Source organism: Malania oleifera, chromosome 13 (assembly GCF_029873635.1).
Source record: "Malania oleifera isolate guangnan ecotype guangnan chromosome 13, ASM2987363v1, whole genome shotgun sequence".
In the NCBI taxonomy this organism is placed as follows: domain Eukaryota; kingdom Viridiplantae; phylum Streptophyta; class Magnoliopsida; order Santalales; family Ximeniaceae; genus Malania; species Malania oleifera.
This window is the reverse complement of record NC_080429.1, coordinates 51,466,347-51,489,595: the sequence shown is the minus strand read 5'-3', so window position 1 is coordinate 51,489,595 and position 23,249 is coordinate 51,466,347. Positions and strand designations below refer to the sequence as shown.

At 38.7% G+C, this 23,249-nt stretch overlaps 1 protein-coding gene across 1 annotated transcript in view; it reads right to left on the bottom strand.

Moving 5' to 3' along the window:
• Positions 1-9,057: 9,057 nt before the first annotated feature.
• LOC131145838 (uncharacterized) overlaps positions 9,058-23,249 on the bottom strand; it is a 77,413-nt gene continuing 63,221 nt past the window's right edge. Inside the window, exons 2-4 of the mRNA XM_058095019.1 lie at positions 11,628-11,735; positions 9,163-10,032; positions 9,058-9,069 (exon numbers count right to left, since the gene is read on the bottom strand). Coding sequence (XP_057951002.1) covers positions 9,058-9,069; positions 9,163-10,032; positions 11,628-11,735 — 990 coding nt within the window. The remainder of the gene's footprint in view (positions 9,070-9,162; positions 10,033-11,627; positions 11,736-23,249) is intronic.

The window sequence follows — 23,249 nt, the reverse complement described above, 5'->3', positions numbered from 1 at the left end:
AGCTGATGAGACATTTCATGCAAGCTGGGAAAGATTTAAAGAATTGGTCAGCATGTGTCCTCGTCACGGGTTTGAGTCATGGTGATTGGTGAACTATTTCTACACTGCTCTGAACCCTGAATCAAAGTAGTTTGTACATACAATGTGTTCATGGGGTTTCTTCAACAAGGAGTCTGATGATGCACTGGGTTTTCTTAAACATTTATCTAAAAATGCTCAGTAGTGGACTACAAGGATTGACAGAAAACCAATTGCAGCTCAACCATTGAGAGAAATACCTAGTGGAGGGCGATATGAACTAAAGGATGATGTTGATGTGATTATGCGCTTAAATTACGTAATAAGGCATCTTAATCTGACCATTAGGGCTTATATTTTTAATTAAATGCCTAATTACCCTCAATATTTTAACAAAGTGCCCTATTTATAATTCTGAGTTTTATTAAGTAATTTATGAATTTTTGGCATTTTTTATCGCAGGAAAATTCCCGGGAGCCAAAACTGGCATCAGCTCGCAATTCACGCATAACTTTCTCATCCGAGCTCTAATTGAGACGATTCGAATTTCTAGAGAAAATGAGAAGATTATCTACAACTTTCATGTTTTGAGTTTCGAGAGAAACAGACTCCAAGAGAGTCAAAATGGGCTGTCTTCGCAAAAAGAAAAATGAAAAAAAGAAAAAGAAAAGAAAAGAAAAGAAAATAAAATAAAATGAGTTGATGTGAACCAGCCATGCAGGTCGGGTTGAGTTGGCTAGTTGGGTAAGATGGAGCTAGGTTGTAAGGCAAGCCTCCCCCTCCCTTTAAATCTTCCTTCATCCTTCCTACGCACCAGGCCCCCACGCACCCTCTCTCCTTCTTCCTTCTCTTCTTTAACCTCTCTTTTTTTTCCTTCACTTTCTCCCCCTCTCTCTCTCTGCCTCTTGAATCTCTCCCTCTATTTTTCTCCCTTAATCTCTCCCCCTATTTCTCTCCCTAAACTTCACCTGCTCCTTCCCGATTTTCTCCCTCTCTTCCACTCAGTTTCTCTCTATTGGCCCCTGCTCTCTCCCGAACTCCCTCCTTTCTCTTCCTCTATTCTCCTTTCTTTCCCTCTCTTCCCTCACTCTCTTTCCTTCCTTCCTTTATTGCTGCCGTGCACTGCTAGACGAGCCTCCTTTGCTCATCTTGTTACTCTTCCAACCGAGGAGACCAACCTCTATACTCCTACAACTCCTCAACCAGTTTCAGCCGAGCACCATCCTTTGCTGTAGCCGATCACGGCCACCACCCTCCTGTACAATAGCACTGCCAAACCACGGCCAAGAAGACCAGCAGCCCCGAAGACTCTCTAGCATAGCTGCTTCCTGTCAGTCTTTAGTAGCACCCGAGGTTTCACCAGCAGCACCAGTGGCTCTCCTCTGCAACACCAACCGCAGCATCCACAGCTGCTGTAGTCGAGAACTAGACCACCCTCTGCTCCAGCAACACTGCCAGACCACAGCTGAGCTCTCTCTCTCTCTCCTTTTTTTTTTTGTTTTATTATTAAGTTGGTTATTATTATTTTTTTATTTATTGAAGTTAATTGAAAATTTGAATTTTGAATGTTATTTAAATTGTTTTAGTATCATTGCATTTTAATTATTTATTTGTTTCTTCAAGTAATTTTAGCAGTGAATTTAATTCGTATTATTTAATTATTTTAGTAAGGTCTGGTCTAGTTCTGAAATAAAAAAAATAAATAAATAAATTAAAAAAAGGAAAAAAAGAGGAAGTGTTTTGTTTTTAAAGAAATTAGAATAGTCATCTTTTCAAAATTTATTTATTTTTTATTGAAGCTCGGTTTATTTAGGGTTGGTTTGATTGAAGCTTGTGTTTTTATTATGTTTTGTTATCGTTTTAGTGTTAAATTTTTGTTTGTGTCTGGGTTTAAATTGTGATTTTGGTTCGAGCTCATGATTCTTGTTAAAGGTTCGGTTTTTATCGTCTACGTATGTGTTTGAATGAGTTTCGTTATTGCGTGTTTTAATTACATGTTTAAAGTTACCATCTTTAGTTAACGCATGTTTCGATGCTTTCCTGATTAGACTAGGGTTTCTGTTTTTGCTATTTAATTCAGTGCATGAAAGGTTTAAGGTTTTAATTCGCGTGTTCATTTAATTTGTCAAAATAAGTCTCAACCAATGTTGAAAACCCCGAATCTAAACTGAGTTCAGTAACCTTTTAATTTTGATTGGGAAAACGTGATACTTGAGATTAAAATGCATTCCCTAAGGAGATGATCTAGCCCTTGGGTTAAGTATTACACGACGTAACTCCTATACTTGGGATAGCTTCCAAGCTGTTCATTTTTTGATTGAGTCAAGTTTTTGGTGCCATTGCCGGGGAGTGCCAGTTTTAATTTCAAATTTTTTGTTTTTTCAATTATTTCTGATTTAAAAAAAAACAAAAAAAATAAATAAATAAATAAAAAAAATTGAAAAATTTGAAAAAAAAAAAAAAAACATGCTTGTTTGCTACTGTGTTAGTGGATTTCTACTGCCTACATTGATGTTTGATGCCCTGAGATCGAGATAGTTTGAATAGATTGTGTAGAATTTCACCTAGCACCAGTAGGGGTACGAAATCTGACTGTTCTCCTGTTAGTTTTAAGAGTGATTCTAAAATTGATTTGAGCAATCTGTTTGACCAATTTTTTGAGGAAGTCATGGCTGCACCTGCACCACGTACACTTGAGGATTTTCTACAACCCACACACACATCTACACCTTCATATATTATGTTGTCGCAAGATGCACCGAACTTCAATCTTAAGCATGACATGTTATCTATGATACCCCAGTTTCACGGGATGGACTTTGAGAGTCCACACCAACACTTGACAGATTTTGACATGGTCTGCACCACTTTCATTAATAGGGCTATAACTGATGAATATATCAAACTGTGTTTGTTTCCCTTTTCTTTGAAAGAGAAGGCAAAAATCTGGTTTAATTCTCTATGACCCAACTCTATTACTAGCTGGGCTAAAATGAAGCATGAGTTCTTATATAAGTTCTTTCCTTTTCAGAAAACTCAGTACCTACAGGAGCAGATCGGTCAGTTCATGCAAAAAGATGGCGAGACATTCTAGGCTTGTTGGGCGAGATTCAAGGACCTAGTGAACATATGTCCACACCATGGATTCGAATCTTGGAGGTTAGTGAATTACTTTTATACTGCTCTAACCCCTGTGTGTAAACAATTTGTCTAGACTATGTGCAACGGGGCGTTCTTCTAAAAGGAAACAGATGAGGCTTTATCATTCTTCGACTATCTAGCTGCGAGTGCCCAGCAACGGAACAAACGTCCTGAATTTGCACCAATAGCAACACAATCTCTCCAAGCAATCAGTGGTGGAGGCAGATATGAGGTCAAAGAGGAGACTAGCTTATAGGCTTTTGTTGCTGTGTTGTCTAAGAAACTGGAGGTTATGGAATTAGAAAAAGAAAAAGCTGAGGATTGCTTGATCTGTGAGGCCTCAGACCACAAACCTCAGGACTGTCAATTCCTACCAGAGTGGCAAGAGAGTAGATCTGATCGGGTGCCATCAGAAAATTGGGTCAACAAAACATAGAATTAGCCCCTTTTGAACACTTATAATCTAGGATGGCGAAATCATCCAAACCTCTCATGGAGAAATGATCAGCCCGGTCCATTATCCTCACGGTATCAGCAAGTTCCTCAATCGTATCTACCGCCTCCGCAACAGATATATCACCTAGTTGCCGCTCCTCAACCGTAGTATTAGCCGTAATAGATTTCTTCGAGCTACGCACCACTGGGATTCCAACCAACTCTAGCTCCTATCCTAGCAAAGAAGTCTCTTGATGATAGTATGGCGCAGATGGCAAACATGCTCCAGCAGTTCATGCAACTTCAGGTTACGACCAACAGAGAATTGAAAGATGCCGTGAATAAGATAAGTACGTAGCTAAACACCATGGAGAAAGGGAAATTCCATGCGCAGCCTCAGCCTAATCCCCAAGTATATAGACAAGCACAACAACTGGTGCACAATGTTTCAAGGGATGTTTTTGAGTCGGCTAAGGTGGTTATTACCTTATGAAGTGGAAAAGAGGTTGCCCATCCTGAAATGATCACTAATCAACAAACAGCCACGCCAACACCTGAGGTGATAGATGAGACAGTAAGGGAAAAGAAAAATCAGATGAGGCTAGCTTAAGTTTAACTAAGTCAGATAATAGGGAGGATGAGCCAGTTAAGGAATATCAACCTATAGTATCGTATCCTCAGCGGTTGACATCTGGTCAAGAGAATAAGTATTACACATAGATCCAAGAGATATTCAAATAGGTGAAGATCAATATTCCACTTCTAGAGGCCATACAACAAATCCCTACATACGCCAAATTTTTGAAAGACCTATGCACAGTAAAAAGGAAATTGAACATGAAGAAAAAGGCTTTCTTGATTGAGTAGGTTAGCACATTGATACTAAGTCAGACTCCACAGAAACTTAGCCACCTTGGGTCTCCCACGATTTCGATCATGATTGGTGAATCTCGCATCGGGAGAGCTCTACTCGATTTGGGGAGTAATGTGAACCTGCTCCCATTCTCGATATATGAATAGCTGGGTTTAGGTGAACTAAAGAAGACCACGATGATGCTACAGGTAGCAGACATATCTGTAAAAGCTCCACAAGGCATCGTTGAGGATGTATTGATTCAAGTCGACAAATTTCACTACCGAGTGGATTTCGTTGTTCTGGAAATGTAGCAGCTTGTGTCCACCATATATCAGGCCCCTGTTATCCTTGGCTGAACATTCCTTGCAACTTCTAATGCCTTAATTAAAAGTCAAAGCAGAGTACTCAAGCTCACATTCGGGAACATGACACAGGAAATGAACATGTTTAATGAAACGCCGACTTGGTGTGATGATTCGGAAGTACACGCATTAGACATGGTGGATGACTTGGATGCGTTGGAGTTGTTTTCAACATTTGGTCCTGATGGTGCATGTGAGAATGAAGCCAGTGAACAACTTGAGGTAATTGATGAGCAGGTTCCATTTATTAGTGTGTTACTTGAATTCGAGGGGCCGTCCATAGGGATAGATGCAATATCGATCTGTGATGTGCGATGGAGACAACCGGAATCAACAATGTTAGACAACATATATCCAATCACCAACATGGCCCTCGAGTTGATTATATTGTGAACTATTTGAAATGAGGAATAGCTTCCCAAGAGGGGGGGTGAATTGGATTCTTTTTCTATTTTAATGATTTTTAGACTTTTGATTTTAACAACCTAGAAAACAAGATATATATATATATACATATATATATATATATGTATATATATATATGAACAATAATCACACTTAAGAATACTGAAATTTTAAATTCACAAGTTAGTCAATGAAATCATGATAATTCAATCACCCAATCAAAATATAAAAACTTTTATTAATTTTCCTGAGAACTCATAGTATACACTTTACTTGATCAAGATTTCCGTAGATTAATCAACGTACTCCCTTTTTGGGTTTCCGCAAACGATTAATCAAAATGTACTTTCTTAATATCAAGTACCTTTGTTTCTTTCTCAATTCATAACCTGCAACCTGCACTTATAAATCATATAACAATAGCAAGTAAAAATTGTAGAGTAAAGTAGAGAGAAAGAAACAAGAGTTTTTATGAGGTTCGGCTTCAACACAGCCTACATCCTCGCCTTTGGCGAAAACACTAAAGGATTCCACTATATCAATTCCATTACCTGGTGGAACAATACCAATTTACAATCACTCCTTCTACTAGGCTAGAGTCCGCCTCTCCAAACAATAAACCTTTGTTTGGTCCAACAATTCAACAACTTTGAATCATTTTTAAGAATGATGATAATGAAATTATGTGTACAAAAGAGAACTCTCACAATAGAGCAAATTAGTACAATGATAAGCTCACTTATACTCCAAGGTAATTCAAATATAAGAAATTTGAAGCTTAGTACTTAGTATGAATTACCAAATAATTTTTTAAAGAAAAATAAAAGATTCTGATTTTTGAAAGCTTTGTTTCAAAGTATAAATCAATAGTAGATCAGAATTTTAAGCACAAGAAAGATTTAGATCCTTTGAGAAATTTGAATACTTGAAGGTTGCTTGATCCAAAAAAAAAAACTTTGAAAAGTTGCTTGATCTAAAAAATTTGAAGATTGTTGGATCGGAAAACTTTGCCAGATCTGAAAACTCTTGAGAATTGCTTGATTTCAAAAAACCTTTCAATATTGCCTCAATGATGAACATTTTAAACCTTTGAAACTTTTGACAATTTATAGATGTTTTAGAAGCCATCCATTACTCCCAAAGATTTCTAAAAATCATTTCCAAATATCTTGAAATAAATATGTTTAAAAACGTGGTTTAAAAAATCTCCCCGTTGAGAGAATTAATGCCAATGTTCGAGTGGCAGTTGCCAGTCACAGAGCAACTCTCAACACAGAATGCAGGTAGTCGCCTGCCAGAACCAAGGTAGTCGCCTGGCTTGTACATGCAGGTGCCTGGCTTGTACATGTAGGTGCCTGGCTGGTTAGGCAGTCGCCTGTCTAGCTACTGACTTTTCGAAAAATCATTTTCTTAAAGTGGCGGTCGCGTGCCTCATCATGGCAGTCGCCTAGCCCTTCATTATTTAAAAAAAAAATTTCTCTTCTTAAGCCCTTTTTATTTATTGAAAAATTCTTTTTAGAGTATATATGTTTAGAAACATATTTTTGATTTTCTATGAGCTTCAAAATATTTGAGTTTAACCTTGAAGTACTTACATTTAGAATATCCTTAATATAACTCTTTGTCTTCAAACTTGTTCTTCCATCAGCTTTGTGGTTGCAATCTTTCCTTTGAGATTTTCACAGTATAATTTTGTTCTTCATGTTCTTGATAACCCATAAGCTTTTCTTTGTATTCTTCAAAGATTCTTTGTACTTCATGAACTTCCTTCTGCACTTTAGCTTTACTTTTTTCCTAAAAACTTTTTCTAGAAACATATTAAACATATCATTTGTTATCATCAAAATAAGAATTGTAAGCCTTTATTAGGCCAACACTACTTTGCCACAATCAAACACCAATGCAGGACAAATGACAGTTCTTTTCAGAAGTCAAGATCATATTTGAGAAGATGGGTTGTTTTAACCGCAAAGCATGGCTTGAGAAATTGGTTAATACGCGCTGGGGTTACCAAACTGCAATCAAGAGAATTTTAGGGATGACTCCATACAGGTTGATTTAAGGTAAGGCATGTTATGTACCTGTTAAAATTCAGCATTATGTATTTTGTATCATAAAACAGATTGACTTTTTACTTGATAATGCCATAGGGTTGAGAAAATTGCAGGTGCGCCTGCTCACAAAATCCAAGGGGAAAGTCTATGACAAGGACTGCTTAGAGAAGAAGCATATGAAGGTGTTGCATAAACTCAAGAATAAAAAAACCCTCTCAAAGCAGCAAGACCCTCTCCGCAACTCTAGATACCATCTGTTTCCTTGGAAGCTGAGATCCCGCTATGGCTCGTATATCGTTGAACATGCTCATTCCCACGACACAGTAGAACTGGTGGATCCAACGAATGATAACAACGTCATGGCCAAGGAATAGCAACTCAAGCCTCCCACGATCCCATTCAATCCCAATAAAGAGGTCTTACTTCTGCAAGACCCTAGGGGAGTCTTCTGACCTTTCTCTGTTACTACTTCCTTTTTTAATTTTTTTCTTTTCGTTTTATTTATTTTTTTATTTTCATTTTTCCTTTATTTTTTTTTTTTTTGCATTAGTCTATAGGGATTCTCTATTAGTTGTTCACCCGTGCACAGTTTTTCTAATTCCCCTGTACTTTCACATTGAGGACAATGTTCCACTTTAGTCGGGAGGGTGAGCAATTGCATGTGACACTGTGCACGTATACATACTAGGTTTTATATTTAAAAAAAAAAAAAAAAAAGGAGAAAAGAAAGGAAGAGTAGCGAGAAATTACACTGAATTATGCCATGCTTAGCACTGACTCATACCCTTCACATACCTACATATAACCTAAGAATTACACACTTTAGTCATTTAGGTGTAGTTTCTCTTTATATGATTTTGTAACTCCATAAACACATTCACCTGATTCATTGCACTTAGGGTTGCCTATGAGCACTGAAAGAACACCTGTGGTGATTATGACACCTTGTGAGATATCCTTAAGCTAATTATCATCCTTTTGAGTGCTAACATCAAATCAGAGTTCATGGAACTCAGTTCTCTTTTCTTCTGGACGATTCTTTGTACACTAGTCTCTGTTTTTGATTTGCTAGCCTAGGGGTGACATCTAGTGGCAAGATAGAAACCTAGGTCTTGTAGCCTACTCAAGATGTGAAGGCTGAGCCACCCCTAGAAATAGACTTAGTTCATGGACTATTATTTGAGCCTAATTCCCATTGATGGTATGAAGATAAAAAAAAAAGTGTAATGATTGTCCTAATTGATCAAGAAAAGACAGAAAATGAAGAATGAGCAGAAGAAAGAATAAGAAATAGAAATGCACATGAAATGAAATGTTAATGCTTGATCCACAGAAATACCACAAAAAAGTCAAGGACACGACACATGTTCTCCACATACGAAGATTCTTCAACTAGTTAATGTCTCACATGTATTCACGACAAGTTTGTGAATAAGTTGATCTAGGGTGGTCTCGGTTGGATATGGCGAGTAGGTGAGAAGATGCTAGGGTGGAGGACTCGACACCTCATAGATAGGCTCTCCTTCTTTGACTAGTCCACTCCGTATACTTAACGTTTGTTCCTTTCAGTAGGTGGGATGTTTGATCGCGACACTCCTTCTCACATATAACGAGTGAATCCATTCCTTTAGAGTGTTTTTTTTTTTTTTTTGGATCGTAAAGGTAAATGTATTGATCAAAGTGTATGTTTACAATTACACTGGGCATTCCCAAGCATAGGGGGCACATTTGCCCCATAACTAATGCATGGCATTACATCAAAAGATAAAATCCAAAGTCTATAGCATCAACTCATAGTCTGCAAATCCACAATGTCTAATCACATGGATATTTACTTGGAATGTATTATGAATTTATCAAAAGTCACTCTGAAAGTATTTCTCTGAATTACCCCTATTAGCTCTTCTGGAGTAATGGATTTTTCTTCAAATCTCTTTCTGTTTTTAAAGTGCCAAAGGAAGTAAACTGTTGTAGCCAACACAATTTTACTCCCACTAGCCTTTACTGCTTTACCTTTTTCTTCCCTGTGTAGCCATTTTACAACCTCTTTTAAGGACGTCGTACTCCTTGATATTCCAAGCAAACTCCTGATGTAGTCCCAAACATGGGAGGAATATTTGCATTTGAAGAAAATGTGATCAATACTCTCATCCAGTTCCTTGCAGAAGCCACATTTTAAGTCTCCGTCAAACCCAACTTGGTTGTCACACGTGGGGAGTTTACCTTTAATATCAAGCAACAAAGTGAAGGCATGTTTTGGAGTGCTCCCACTCTTCCAAACCACATTACACCAGGCCACCCTGCATGCTTTATGCCTCCAAGAATTGTAACATTGCGTAGAACTTTTGTGTTCAAGATCCCACTCTTCTACCAGTTTTTCCGCTATGTCAAGTTGATTGTCACATTTCATCAAAATCTGGTTCTTGACAATTATCACCTTCTTAAACAACGGGGAGTCATCATGCTTTGAAGAGGCATCCCATATATTAACACCTCTTAAGTACACATGGTGAACCCATATGGACCATAGAGAGTCTTTTTTGGCTTGAACATTCCACAACGTTTTTGAAAGGAGTGTCATGTTCCAAGCTTTTAGATCAAAGACTCCTAAGCCCCCTTCATCTTTTAGTATGCATACCTCATTCCATGCCACTAGTGGTTTCCTCCTCCCACCCCAAAGGAAAGCTCTGCACAATTTCACAATGTGATCTAGAACATTATTCGGTATGGGGAATATCGCAAGCCAGAAACATTCAATTCCCTAGATTATAAAGTTAATAATCTCCAGTTTACCTGCATATGATAAAGTATTTCTAGGCCAGCACATAAATAGATTTGCAATTTTATTAATCAAAGGAGAGTAATGGTAAGAATTCATCCTGGAGGCTGCAAGTGGAATTCCCAAGTAACGAAAAGGAAATTCCCAGTACTGAACCCGGTCATCTGTAAAATCCCTTCCAACACTTCCTCTTTAACTCCAGCATAGTATAGATTAGACTTAAGGGGGTTTGAGGGTATACCAGTTAGGTCGAGTCAAAGCGATTGTTCTGTAGGTGTCCACTGGTATCCTAGGTGTATTGAGTCACACTCATCACACACACCTCGAGAGTTTACCTGTTTATACTCGAACTTATATGACCGCATTAACTTTGAATTGTGCCACTGGTTAACTTCATGTGAGTATACTATTCTTAAATGACATATAAACGATGAGACTTGCATGAGTGACAAGCTTCGGAGTTGGGTGTACTGAATATGAACAAGCTTGTGTGAAATTCAGTTATATTTTTGTATGTGAAATGGTATGGTTATATCATATGTGCATTAATTTCATGTTCGCTGGAGTTCATAGTTGTGAGCACCGCTCTGAAATTCATTCACGTTATTTGCTAGAGACTAGCAAAACGTTAGTTGGGGGGTGTGATTATGCGCTTAAACTGCATAATTAGGCATCTTAATTTGGTTATTAGGGCTTATATTTTTAATTAAATGCCTAATTACTCTCACTATTTTAACAAAGTTTCCTATTTATAATTCTGAGTTTTATTAAGCAATTTATGAATTTTTGGCATTTTTTTTATCGCAGGAAAATTCTCGGGGAGCCAAAACCAGCATCAGTTCGTAATTCATGCATACTTTCACATCCGAGCACTAATCGAGATGATTCAAATTGTTGGTGAAAGAAAAGAAGATTATCTACAACTTCTATATTTTGAGTTTCGAGAGAAACGGGCTTCAAGAGAGTCAAAACGGGCCGCGTTCATGGAAAGAAAAATGAAAAAAAAAGAAAAAATAAAATAAAATAAAATAAAATAAGTTGATGTGACTCGGCCAGCCTAGTCGGGTAAGATAGAATCGGGTTGTAGTGCAAGCCTCCCCCTCCCTTTAAATCCTTCTTCCTCCTTCTTGTGCACCAAGCCCCCGCGCACCCTCTCTTCCTCTTCCTTCTCTTCTTCAACCCTCTTCTTTTTCCTTCACTTTCTCCCTCTCTCTCTCTGCCTCTCGAATCTCTCCCTTTGTTTTTCTCCCTTTATCTCTCCCTCTATTTTTCTCCCTGAACTTCCCCTACTCCTTCCCGATTCTCACCCTCTCTTCCACTCAGTTTCTCTCTCGAACTCCCTCCTTTCTCTTCGTCTCTCCTCCTTTCTTTCCCTCTCTTCCCTTAGTCTCCTTCTTTCCTTCATTTACTATTGCCGTGCACTGCCAGAAGAGCCTCCTCTACTCGTCCTATTGCTCTTCCAGCCGAGGAGACCAACCTCCATACTTCTGCAACTCCCCAGCCAATTTCAGCTGAGCACCATCCTTTGCTGCAGCCGATCACAACCACCATCCTCCTGCACAGTAGCACTGCCAGACCACAACCGAGAAGACCAGCAACCCGGAAGACTCTCCAGCACAGCTGCTTCGTGCTAGTCTCTTGCAGCAGCCACCCGAGGTTTCACTAGCAGCACCAACAACTCTTCTCTGCAACACCAACCCCAACATCCACAGCTACTGCAGCCGAGAACCAGACCACCCTCTGCTCCGGCAACACTTCTAGACCACACCCGGGCTCTCTCTCTCTCTCTCTCTCTCTCTCTCTCTCTCTCTCCCTCTTCTTTTCTTTTTTTCTTTTATTATTATTGTTTTATTTATTGAAGTTAATTGAAAATTTGAATTTTGAATGTTATTTAAATTGTTTTAGTATCATTGCATTTTAATTATTTATTTATTTTCTCAAATAATTTTAGCAGTGAATTTAATTCGTATTATTAATTTATTTTAGTAAGGTCCGGTTTAGTTCTGAAATAAAAAAAAAAGAAATAAAAGAAAAAAAGAAAAAAAGAGGAATTGTTTTGTTTTTAAAGAAATTAGAATAGTCGTTTTTCAAAATTTAATTTTTTTTATTGAAGCTCGATTTAGTTAGGGTCGGTTTGATTAAAGCTCGTGTTTTTATTATATTTCGTTATCATTTAAGCGTTAACTTTTTGTTTGTGTCTACGTTTAAGTTGTGATTTTGGTTCGAGCTCTTGATTCTTGTTAAAGGTTCGGTTTTTATCGTCTGCGTACGTGTTTAAATGAGTTTCGTTATTGCGTGTTTTAATTACATGTTTAAAGTTACCATCTTTAGTTAACGCGTGTTTCGATGCTTGCCTTATTAGACTAAGGTTTCCATTTTTGCTATTTAATTCAGTGCATGATAGGTTTAAGGTTTTAATTCGCGTGTTCATTTAATTTTTCAAAATAAGTCTCAACCAATCTTAAAAGCCCTTGTTGAATCAAGTGTAATCCCAAGAGGGGGGGGGGGGTAATTGGGTATTTAAAAAATTCTTTGGCACTTATTTACTTCTTAAACCCTTCTTATATATTTACCAACAACTTCTTATTACTCAATTATGTATATGTAAGGTTATCCAACCTATACATGCAATATACACAATTTAAATGCAGTGCTGAAACATAAAGAGTAAAGGGAAGAGAGAAGACAAACACAGTTTTATGAGGTTCAGCCGACTTGGCCTATGTCCTCGCCTTGAGCAACCACTCAAGGATTCACTAAATCCCTACTCCTTAAATTGGGACGGAGCTTCCTTTACAATCCGCTACTTACAAGAGGCACAGCTCCCTCCTACTCCGCTGCTTACAAGAGATACAACTCTCTCCTCACACACCGGTTCACACACCGAACCGTGTATACAATAAGAATCTGAAAAATAACACTCAAAAATGCTTCTAACAAAAGCGTGTGAGTACAAATCAATTTCCTAATACATTAACGTATTATATAACTTGAAGCTCATGAATGTATGAAAACGATACAATCGTTTTAATGTATGATATGCTTCAACACACAAATCCTTATTTAACCAAAACTCCCAAGTAAAGATATATTTAAAATGTTTTGGAGTATACTAGGGTTCTTGGTTCACTTTGCAAAAATGCACAAATATATTTGAAGTGAACTTGTTAACAAAAATTTTGTCTTGAATATTAAATCAATCAAAATCACAAAGTTTTTCTTTCAAGTATTCAATGACAAATTGAGTATATTGCTTTTTAGAAATTATCCCTCAAAAATATATAGTTATAAGTACCAAGGATATTTAATCAAGCGTTAAAATATATCTAAAATATAGATCCTTTAGAAAACGCACACTTAAAACAAACCTTTCAATCAATCACACAACTTAAATCAAGTAATGATCTTGTTTAGAATAACTATGTATATGTATAGGCACTTTCAAGATCAACCTTTTAATCAAAATAGGTTTTTCAATAATAAGCTCAATGAATGATATATATGTATATTTATATACTCTTGAATCAAAAATCAATCAACCAAGTTAAATAAACTTTCTCAAGTAATGATCTTTTCAAAAATAAATTTTTATACAAATATGCTCACTCAAGATCAAAACTTTTCTAATGATAGTCAAGAGCACGTAATGGGATGAGATGAGAAGTTTTTAAGAAAAGTAACTTGAAAGATCAAACCTCAATACTGGATTGAAGTACAGTTAAGTAAACAAGTTCCCTTTGAGAATCTGAGTTGATTTTCCCAAGCTCGAAGATTAGAGATTGAAGTGTAGGCAATCGTATAGCAATAGGAGCAAATTTTCAATGTTCTTTCGACAAGGTGTGTTCTTCTCTTTCTTGTGTGTCTAACCTCCTTTCTAGGGTTTAGATATCCAGTCCCTAAACCCTAAATCATAAACCCTAAGCACTAAACCCTAAACTCTAAACCCAAAACCCTAAGCCCTAACCCTAAACCCTAGACACTAAACCCTAAACCCTGAACCTTAAACCCTAAATCCCGAACACTAAACCCTAAATCCTAAAAGCTAACCCTATACACTAAACCCGGAACCCTATACCCTAAACCCTAAACCCTAAACCCTAAACCCTATACCATAAACCCTAAACCCTCAACCCTAAGCCCTAACCATAAACCCTAAACTCTAGACCCTAAACCATAAACCCAAAACCCTAAGCCCAAACCCTAGACCCGAAAACCTAAACCCAAAACCCTAAACCCTAAGCCCTAAACCCTAAGCCCATTTCCCTAAACCGCAAACCCTAAACCCTAAACCCTAAAACCAAGACCCTAAACTCTAACCCTAAACCCTAAACTCTAAACCCTAAACCCTCAACCCTATACACTAAACCGTAAATCCTAAACCTTAAACCATAAATGCTAAACCCTAAACCCTCTGCCCCAAACCATAAACCATAAATCCAAAACCCTAAACCCTAAACCCTAAACCCTAAAACCTACACCCGAACACTAAACCCTAAACGCTAAATCCGCAATTCTAAATCCTAAACCCTAAACCCTAAATCCTAAATCCTACACCCTAAACCCTAAATCCTAAACCCTAAACCCTAAACCCCAAAACCCTAAACACTAGGCCCAAAACCCTAAACCCTAAGCCCTAAGCCCTAAACCCTAAAACCTAAACCCTAAACCCTTCTCCCTAAAGCGTAAACCCTTAACGCCAAAACCCAAACACTAAACCCAAGAACCTAAACTCTAACCCTAAACCCTAAACCCTAAACCCTAAACCCTAAACCATATACACTAAACCTTAAAAACTCAACCCCAAACCCTAAACCCTAAACCCTTACCGTAAACCCTAAACCCAAAACCTAAAACCCCAAAGCCTAAACCCCAAAGCATAAACCCTAAACCCTAAACCATAAACCTTAAACCTTAAACCCCATACACTAAACCCTTCCCCCTAAGTCCTAACCCTAAACCATAAACCCTAAACCCTTACCCTAAACCCTAAACCCTAAACCCTAAACCCTATACCTTAAACCCTAAACCCTTACCCTAAACCATAAACCCTAAACCCTATAGACAAAACCCTAAATCTTAAACCCTAATACCTACACCCTAACACTAAACCCTAAACCCTAAACCCTAAACCCCAAACCTAAAACCGTAAACCCTAAATCGTAAACCCCAAACCCCAAACCCAAAAACCTAAACCCTAAACCCAAACCCTAAACCCTAAACCCTAAAAACTAAACCCTAACCCCTAATCCCTCACCATAAACCCAAAACGCTCAACCCAAAACCCTAAACCCAAAACCCTAAGCTTAAATCGTAAACTCTAAACCCTAAACCCTAAACCCTAAACCCAAAACCATAAACACTAAACCCTAAACCCTAAACCTTAAACCCTAAACCCTAAACCCTAAACCCTAAATCGTAAATCAAAAACCCCAAAACCCTAAACCCCAAACCCTGTACCCTAAACCCTAAACACTAAACCCTAAACCTTATACACTAAACTAAAAGCCCTAAAGCCAAAACCCTAAACCCTAAAACGTACACCCTAACACTAAACCGTAAACGCTAACCCCTAAACCCTAAACCTCAAATCCTAAACCCTAATTACTAAACACTAAACCCTAAACCCTAAACCTCAAACTGTAAACCTAACCCTATACACTAAACCCTGAACCTTACACACTAAACCCTAAACCCTAAACCCTAAACACAAAACCCCTAAACCCTAACCCCTAAACCCTAAACAATAAAGCCCTAAACCCTAAACCCTAAACCCTATAACATAAACCCTAAACCCTAAACCCTAAACCCTAAACCCAAAGCCCTAAACCCTAAGCACTAAACCATAAAACCTAAACCCTAAACCCTAAACCCTAAACCCTAAACCCTAAACCCTAAACCTAAGACCCTAAACACTAACCCTGAACCCTAAACCCTGAACCCTAAACCTGAAATCCTAAACCCTAAACCCTAAACCCAAAACCATATACACTAAACCCTAAACCCTAAACCCTAAACCCTAAACCCTTACCGTAAACCCTAAACCCTAACCCCTAAACCCCAAACCCTAAACTCAAAACACTAAACCCAAAACCTAAAACCCTAAACCTTAAAACCTAAACCCTAAACCCTAAACCCTAAACACTAAACCTTAAACCCTAAACCCTATACACTAAACCCTAAACCCTAAGCCCTAACCCTAAACCATAAACACTAAACCCTTACCCTAAACCCTATACCCTATACCCTAAACCCTAAACCCTTACCCTAAACCATAAACCCTAATCCCTATACACTAAACCTTAAACCCAAAACCCTAACACTAAACCCTAAACCCTAAACCCCAAACCCTAAACCCTAAACGCTAAATCCTCAACCCTAAACCCAAAAACCTAAACACTAAACCCTAAACCCTAAACCCTAAAAACTAAACCCTAAAACCTAATCCCTAACCATAAACCCTAAAAGCTAAACCCTAAACCCTAAGCTTAAATCGTAAACCCAAAACGATAAACACTAAACCCTAAACCCTAACCCTTAAACCCTAAACCCTAAACCCAAAACCCTAAATCCAAAACCCCTAAACCCTAAACCCCAAACCCTAAACCCTAAACCTAAACCTTATACACTAAACCAAAAACCCTAAACCCTAAAAACTACACCCTAACACTAAACCCTAAACGCTAAACCCTAAACCCTAAACCCAAAATCCTAAACCCTAAACCCTACACCCCTAAACCTTAAACCCATAAACCCTAAACCCTAAACCTCAAACCCTAAACCCTAATCATATACACTAAACCCTGAACTGTATACCCTAAACCCTAAACCCTAAACGCAAAACCCCTAAACCCTAAACCTTAAACCCTATACCATAAACCCTAAACCCTAAGCCCTAACCTTAAACCTTAAACTCTAAACCCTAAACCCTAAACCCTAAGCCTAAACCCTAAACCCCAAACCCTAAACCCTAAGCCCTAGGCCCTAAAACCTAAACCCTAAACCCTTATCCCTAAACCCTAAACCCTAAACCCTAAACCCTAAACCCTAAACCCAAGACCCTAAACTCTAACCCTAAACCCTAAACCCTAAACCCTAAACCCTAAACCCTAAACCCTAAAACCTTACCGTAAACACTAAACCCTAAACACTAAACCCTAACCCCAAACCCTAAACCCAAACCCTAAACCCTAAACCCTAAACCCTCAACCCTATACACTAAACCCCAAAACCTAAACCTTAAACCTTAAATGCTAAACCCTAAACCCTAAACCCTAAACCCTCTGCCCCAAACCCTAAACCATAAATCACAAACCCTAAACCCTAAACCCTAAACCCTATACACTAAACCCTAAACCCTAAACCCTAAGCCCTAACCCTAAACCCTAAACCTTAAATCATAAACCCTAAACCCTAAATTCTCAACCGTAAACAATAAACCCTAAATCCTAAACCCTAAACCCTAAATGCTAAATCCTAAAACCTAAACATTAAACCCTAAACCATAAATCATAAACCCTAAGCACTAAACCCTAAACCCTAAACCCTAAACCCTAAGCCCTAACCCTAAACCCTAGACCCTAAACCCTAAACCCTGAACCCTAAACCCTAAATCCCGAACACTAAACCCTAAATCCTAAAACCTAACCCTATACACTAAACCCTGAACCCTATACCCTAAACCCTAAACCCTAAACACTAAACCCATAAACCCTAAACCCTAAACCCTATACCATAAACCCTAAACCCTCAACCCTAAGCCCTAACCATAAACCCTAAACTCTAGACCCTAAACCATAAACCCAAAACCCTAAGCCCAAACCCTAGACCCGAAAACTTAAACCCAAAACCCTAAACCCTAAGCCCTAAACCCTAAACCCATTTCCCTAAACCCAAACCCTAAACCCTAAACCCTAAAACCAAGACCCTAAACTCTAACCCTAAACCCTAAACCCTAAACCCTAAACCCTCAACCCTATACACTAAACCCTAAATCCTAAACCTTAAACCTTAAATGCTAAACCCTAAACCCTAAACCCTCTACCCCAAACCATAAACCATAAATCCCAAACCCTAAACCCTAAACCCTAAACCCTAAAACCTACACCCGAACACTAAACCCTAAACGCTAAATCCGCAATTCTAAATCCTAAACCCTAAACCCTAAATCCTAAATCCTACACCCTAAACCCTAAATCCTAAACCCTAAACCCTAAACCCTAAACCCTAAACACTAAAACCCTAAACCCTAAGCCCTAAGCCCTAACCCTAAAACCTAAACCCTAAACCCTTCTCCCTAAAGCATAAACCCTTAACCCTAAACCCCAAACACTAAACCCAAGACCCTAAACTCTAACCCTAAACCCTAAACCCTAAACCCTAAACCCTAAACCATATACACTAAACCTTAAAAACTCAACCCCAAACCCTAAACCCTAAACCCTTACCGTAAACCCTAAACCCAAAACCTAAAACCCCAAAGCCTAAACCCCAAAGCCTAAACCCTAAACCCTAAACCATAAACCTTAAACCTTAAACCCCATACACTAAACCCTTCCCCCTAAGCCCTAACCCTAAACCATAAACCCTAAACCCTTACCCTAAACCCTAAACCCTAAACCCTCCTAAACCCTTACCCTAAACCATAAACCCTAAACCCTATAGACAAAACCCTAAACCTTAAACCCTAAACCCTAAACCCTAACACTAAACCCTAAACCCTAAACCCTAAACCCCAAACCCAAAACCGTAAACCCTAAATCCTAAACCCCAAACCCCAAACCCAAAAACCTAAACCCTAAACCCAAACCCTAAACCCTAAACCCTAAAAACTAAACCCTAACCCCTAATCCCTAACCATAAACCCAAAACGCTCAACCCAAAACCCTAAACCCAAAACCCTAAACCCTAAACCCTAAACCCTAAACCCTAAACCCAAACCATAAACACTAAACCTGAAACACTAAACCTTAAACCCCAAACCCTAAACCTTAAATCGTAAATCAAAAACCCAAAACCGTAAACCCAAAATCCTAAACACTAAACACTAAACCCTAAACCCTTATACACTAAACTAAAAGCCCTAAAGCCAAAACCCTAAACCCTAAAACATACACCCTAACACTAAACCGTAAACGCTAACCCCTAAACCCTAAACCTCAAATCCTAAACCCTAATTACTAAACACTAAACCCTAAACCCTAAACCTCAAACTGTAAACCTAACCCTATACACTAAACCCTGAACCTTACACACTAAACCCTAAACCCTAAACCCTAAACACAAAACCCCTAAACCCTAAACCCTAAACCCTAAACAATAAACCCCTAAACCCTAAACCCTAAACCCTATAACATAAACCCTAAACCCTAAACCCTAAACCCTAACCCAAAGCCCTAAACCCTAAGCACTAAACCATAAAACCTAAACCCTAAACCCTTATCCCTAAACCCTAAACCCTAAACCCTAAACCATAGACCCTAAACCCTTAAACCTAAACCTTGAACCTAACCCGAAACCCTAACCCGAAACACTAAACCCTAAAACCTAAACACTAAACCCTAACCCTAAACCCTAAACCCTAAACCCTTACCGTAAACCCTAAACCCTAACCCCTAAACCCCAAACCCTAAACTCAAAACACTAAACCCAAAACCTAAAACCCTAAACCTTAAAACCTTAAACCCTAAACCCTAACCCTAAACCCTAAACCCTATACACAAAACCCTAAACTCAAAGTCCTAACCCTAAACCATAAAAACTAAACCCTATACCCTATACCCCAAACCCTAAACCCTCACCCTAAACCATAAACCCTAATCCCTATACACTAAACCTTAAACCCAAAACCCTAACACTAAAGCCTAAACCCTAAACCCCAAACCCTAAACCCTAAACGCTAAATCCTCAACCCTAAACCCAAAAACCTAAACACTAAACCCTAAACCCTAAACCCTAAACCCTAACCCTAAAACCTAATCCCTAACCATAAACCCTAAAAGCTAAACCCTAAACCCTAAGCTTAAATCGTAAACCCAAAACGATAAACACTAAACCCTAAACCCTAACCCTTAAACCATAAACCCTAGACCCAAAACCCTAAATCCAAAACCCCTAAACCCTAAACCCCAAACCATAAACCCTAAACCCTAAACGTTATACACTAAACCGAAAACCCTAAACCCTAAACCATAAACCATAAAACCTACACCCTAACACTAAACCCTAAACGCTAAACCCTAAACCCTAAACCCAAAATCCTAAACCCTAAACCCTACACCCCTAAACCCTAAACCCATAAACCCTAAACCCTAAACCCTAAACCTCAAACCCTAAACCCTAATCATATACACTAAACCCTGAACTGTATACCCTAAACCCTAAACCCTAAACGCAAAACCCCTAAACCCTAAACCTTAAACCCTATACCATAAACCCTAAACCCTAAGCCCTAACCTTAAACCTAAACTCTAAACCCTAAACCCTAAACCCTAAGCCTAAACCCTAAACCCCAAACCCTAAACCCTAAGCCCTAGGCCCTAAAACCTAAACCCTAAACCCTTATCCCTAAACCCTAAACCCTAAACCCTAAACCCTAGGCCCTAAACCCAAGACCCTAAATTCTAACCCTCAACCCTAAACCCTAAACCCTATAAACTAAACCCTAAACCCTAAACCCTAAAACCTTACCGTAAACACTAAACCCTAAACCCTAAACCCTAAACCCCAAACCCTAAACCCAAACCCTAAACCCTAAACCCTATACCCTAAACCTTAAACCCTAAACCCCATACACTAAACCCTAAACCATATGTCCTAACCCTAAACCATAAACCCTAAACCTTTACCGTAAACCCTATACCCTATACCCTAATCCCTAAACCCTTACCCTAAACCATAAACCCTAAGCCCTATACACTAAGCCCGAAACCCTAAACACTAAACCCTAACACTAAATCCTAAACCCTAAACCCTAAACCCCAAACCCTAAACCTTAAACCCTAAATCCTAAACCCAAAACCGTAAACCCAAAAACGTAAATCCTAAACCCCAAACCCTAAACTCTAAACCCTAAAAACTAAACCCTAAACCCTAATCCCTAACCATAAACCCTAAACGCTAAACGCAAAACCCAAGACCTAAAACCCTTACCCTAAACCCTAAACCATATGTCCTAAGCCTATACCCTATACCCTAATCCCTAAACCCTTACCCTAAACCATAAACCCTAAGCCCAATACACTAAGCCCGAAACCCTAAACCCTAAACCCTAACACTAAACCCTAAACCCTAAACCCCAAACCCTAAACCCTAAACCCTAAATCCTAAACCCTAAACCATAAACCCAAAAACCTAAACCCTAAACCCCAAACCCTAAACTCTAAACCCTAAACACTAAACCCTAAACCCTAATCCCTAACCATAAACCCTAAACGCTAAACGCAAAACCCAAGACCTAAAACCCTTACCCTAAACCCTAAACCCTAAATCCTAAACCTTAAACCTTAAATGCTAAACCCTAAACCCTAAACCCTCTGCCCCAAACCATAAACCATAAATCCCAAACCCTAAACCCTAAACCCAAAACCCTATACACTAAACCATAAACCCTAAACCCTAAGCCCTAAACCTAAACCCTAAACCTTAAATCATAAACCCTAAACCCTAAAAAATAAATCCAAAATCTAAACCCTAAACCCTAAACGCTAAATCCTAAAACCTAAACATTAAACCCTAAACCATAAATCATAAACCCTAAGCACTAAACCCTAAACCCAAAACCCTAAACCCAAAACCCTAAACCCTAAGCCCTAACCCTAAACCCTAGACCCTAAACCCTAAACCCTGAACCCTAAACCCTAAATCCCGAACACTAAACCCTAAATCCTAAAACCTAACCCTATACACTAAACCCTGAACCCTATACCCTAAACCCTAAACCCTAAACACTAAACCCATAAACCCTAAACCCTAAACCCTCTACCATAAACCCTAAACCCTCAACCCTCAACCCTAAGCCCTAACCATAAAACCTAAACTCTAGACGCTAAACCATAAACCCAAAACCCTAAGCCCAAACCCAAGACCCAAAAACTTAAACCCATAACCCTAAACCCTAAGCCCTAAACCCTAAACCCATTTCCCTAAACCCCAAACCCTAAACCCCAAACCCTAAAACCAAGACCTTAAACTCTAACCCTAAACCCAAAAACCTAAACCCTCAACCCTATACACTAAACCCTAAATCCTAAACCTTAAACCTTAAATGCTAAACCCTAAACCCTAAACCCTAAACCCTATACACTAAACCATAAACCCTAAACCCTAAGCCCTAACCCTAAACCCTAAACCTTAAATCATAAACCCTAAACCCTAAATTCTAAACCCTAAACAATAAACCCTAAATCCTAAACCCTAAACCCTAAACGCTAAATCCTAAAACCTAAACATTAAACCCTAAACCATAAATCATAAACCCTAAGCACTAAACCCTAAACCCTAAACCCTAAGCCCTAAACCCTAAACCCTAGACCCTAAACCCTAAACCCTGAACCCTAAACCCTAAATCCCGAACACTAAACCCTAAATCCTAAAACCTAACCCTATACACTAAACCCTGAACCCTATACCCTAAACCCTAAACCCTAAACACTAAACCCATAAACCCTAAACCCTAAACCCTATACCATAAACCCTAAACCCTCAACCCTAATCCCTAACCATAAACCCTAAACTCTAGACCCTAAACCATAAACCCAAAGCCCTAAGCCCAAACCTTACCCCCAAAAACCTAAACCCAAAACCCTAAACCCTAAGCCCTAAACCGTAAACCCATTTCCCTAAACCCAAACCCTAAACCCTAAACCCTAAAACCAAGACCCTAAACTCTAACCCTAAACCCTAAAAAAGATAAACCCCAAAACCAAAACCCCAACCCTATACAAACTAAACCACCCAAACCCCAATCCTAAACTTTAACCGTGTAAATGCTAAACCCTAAACCCTAAACCCTCTACCCACCCATAATAACACAATCCCAAAACCTAAACCTAACCAGAAACCCTAGACATTAAACATCAACCCTCAACACTAAGCTCTAAACAACCTAAACCGAAACCTTAAATCATACCCGAAACCCTAAATTCTAAACCCTAAACAGAAACCAGAAACGCAAACCTAAACCCTAAAGCAAAATCCAAAAA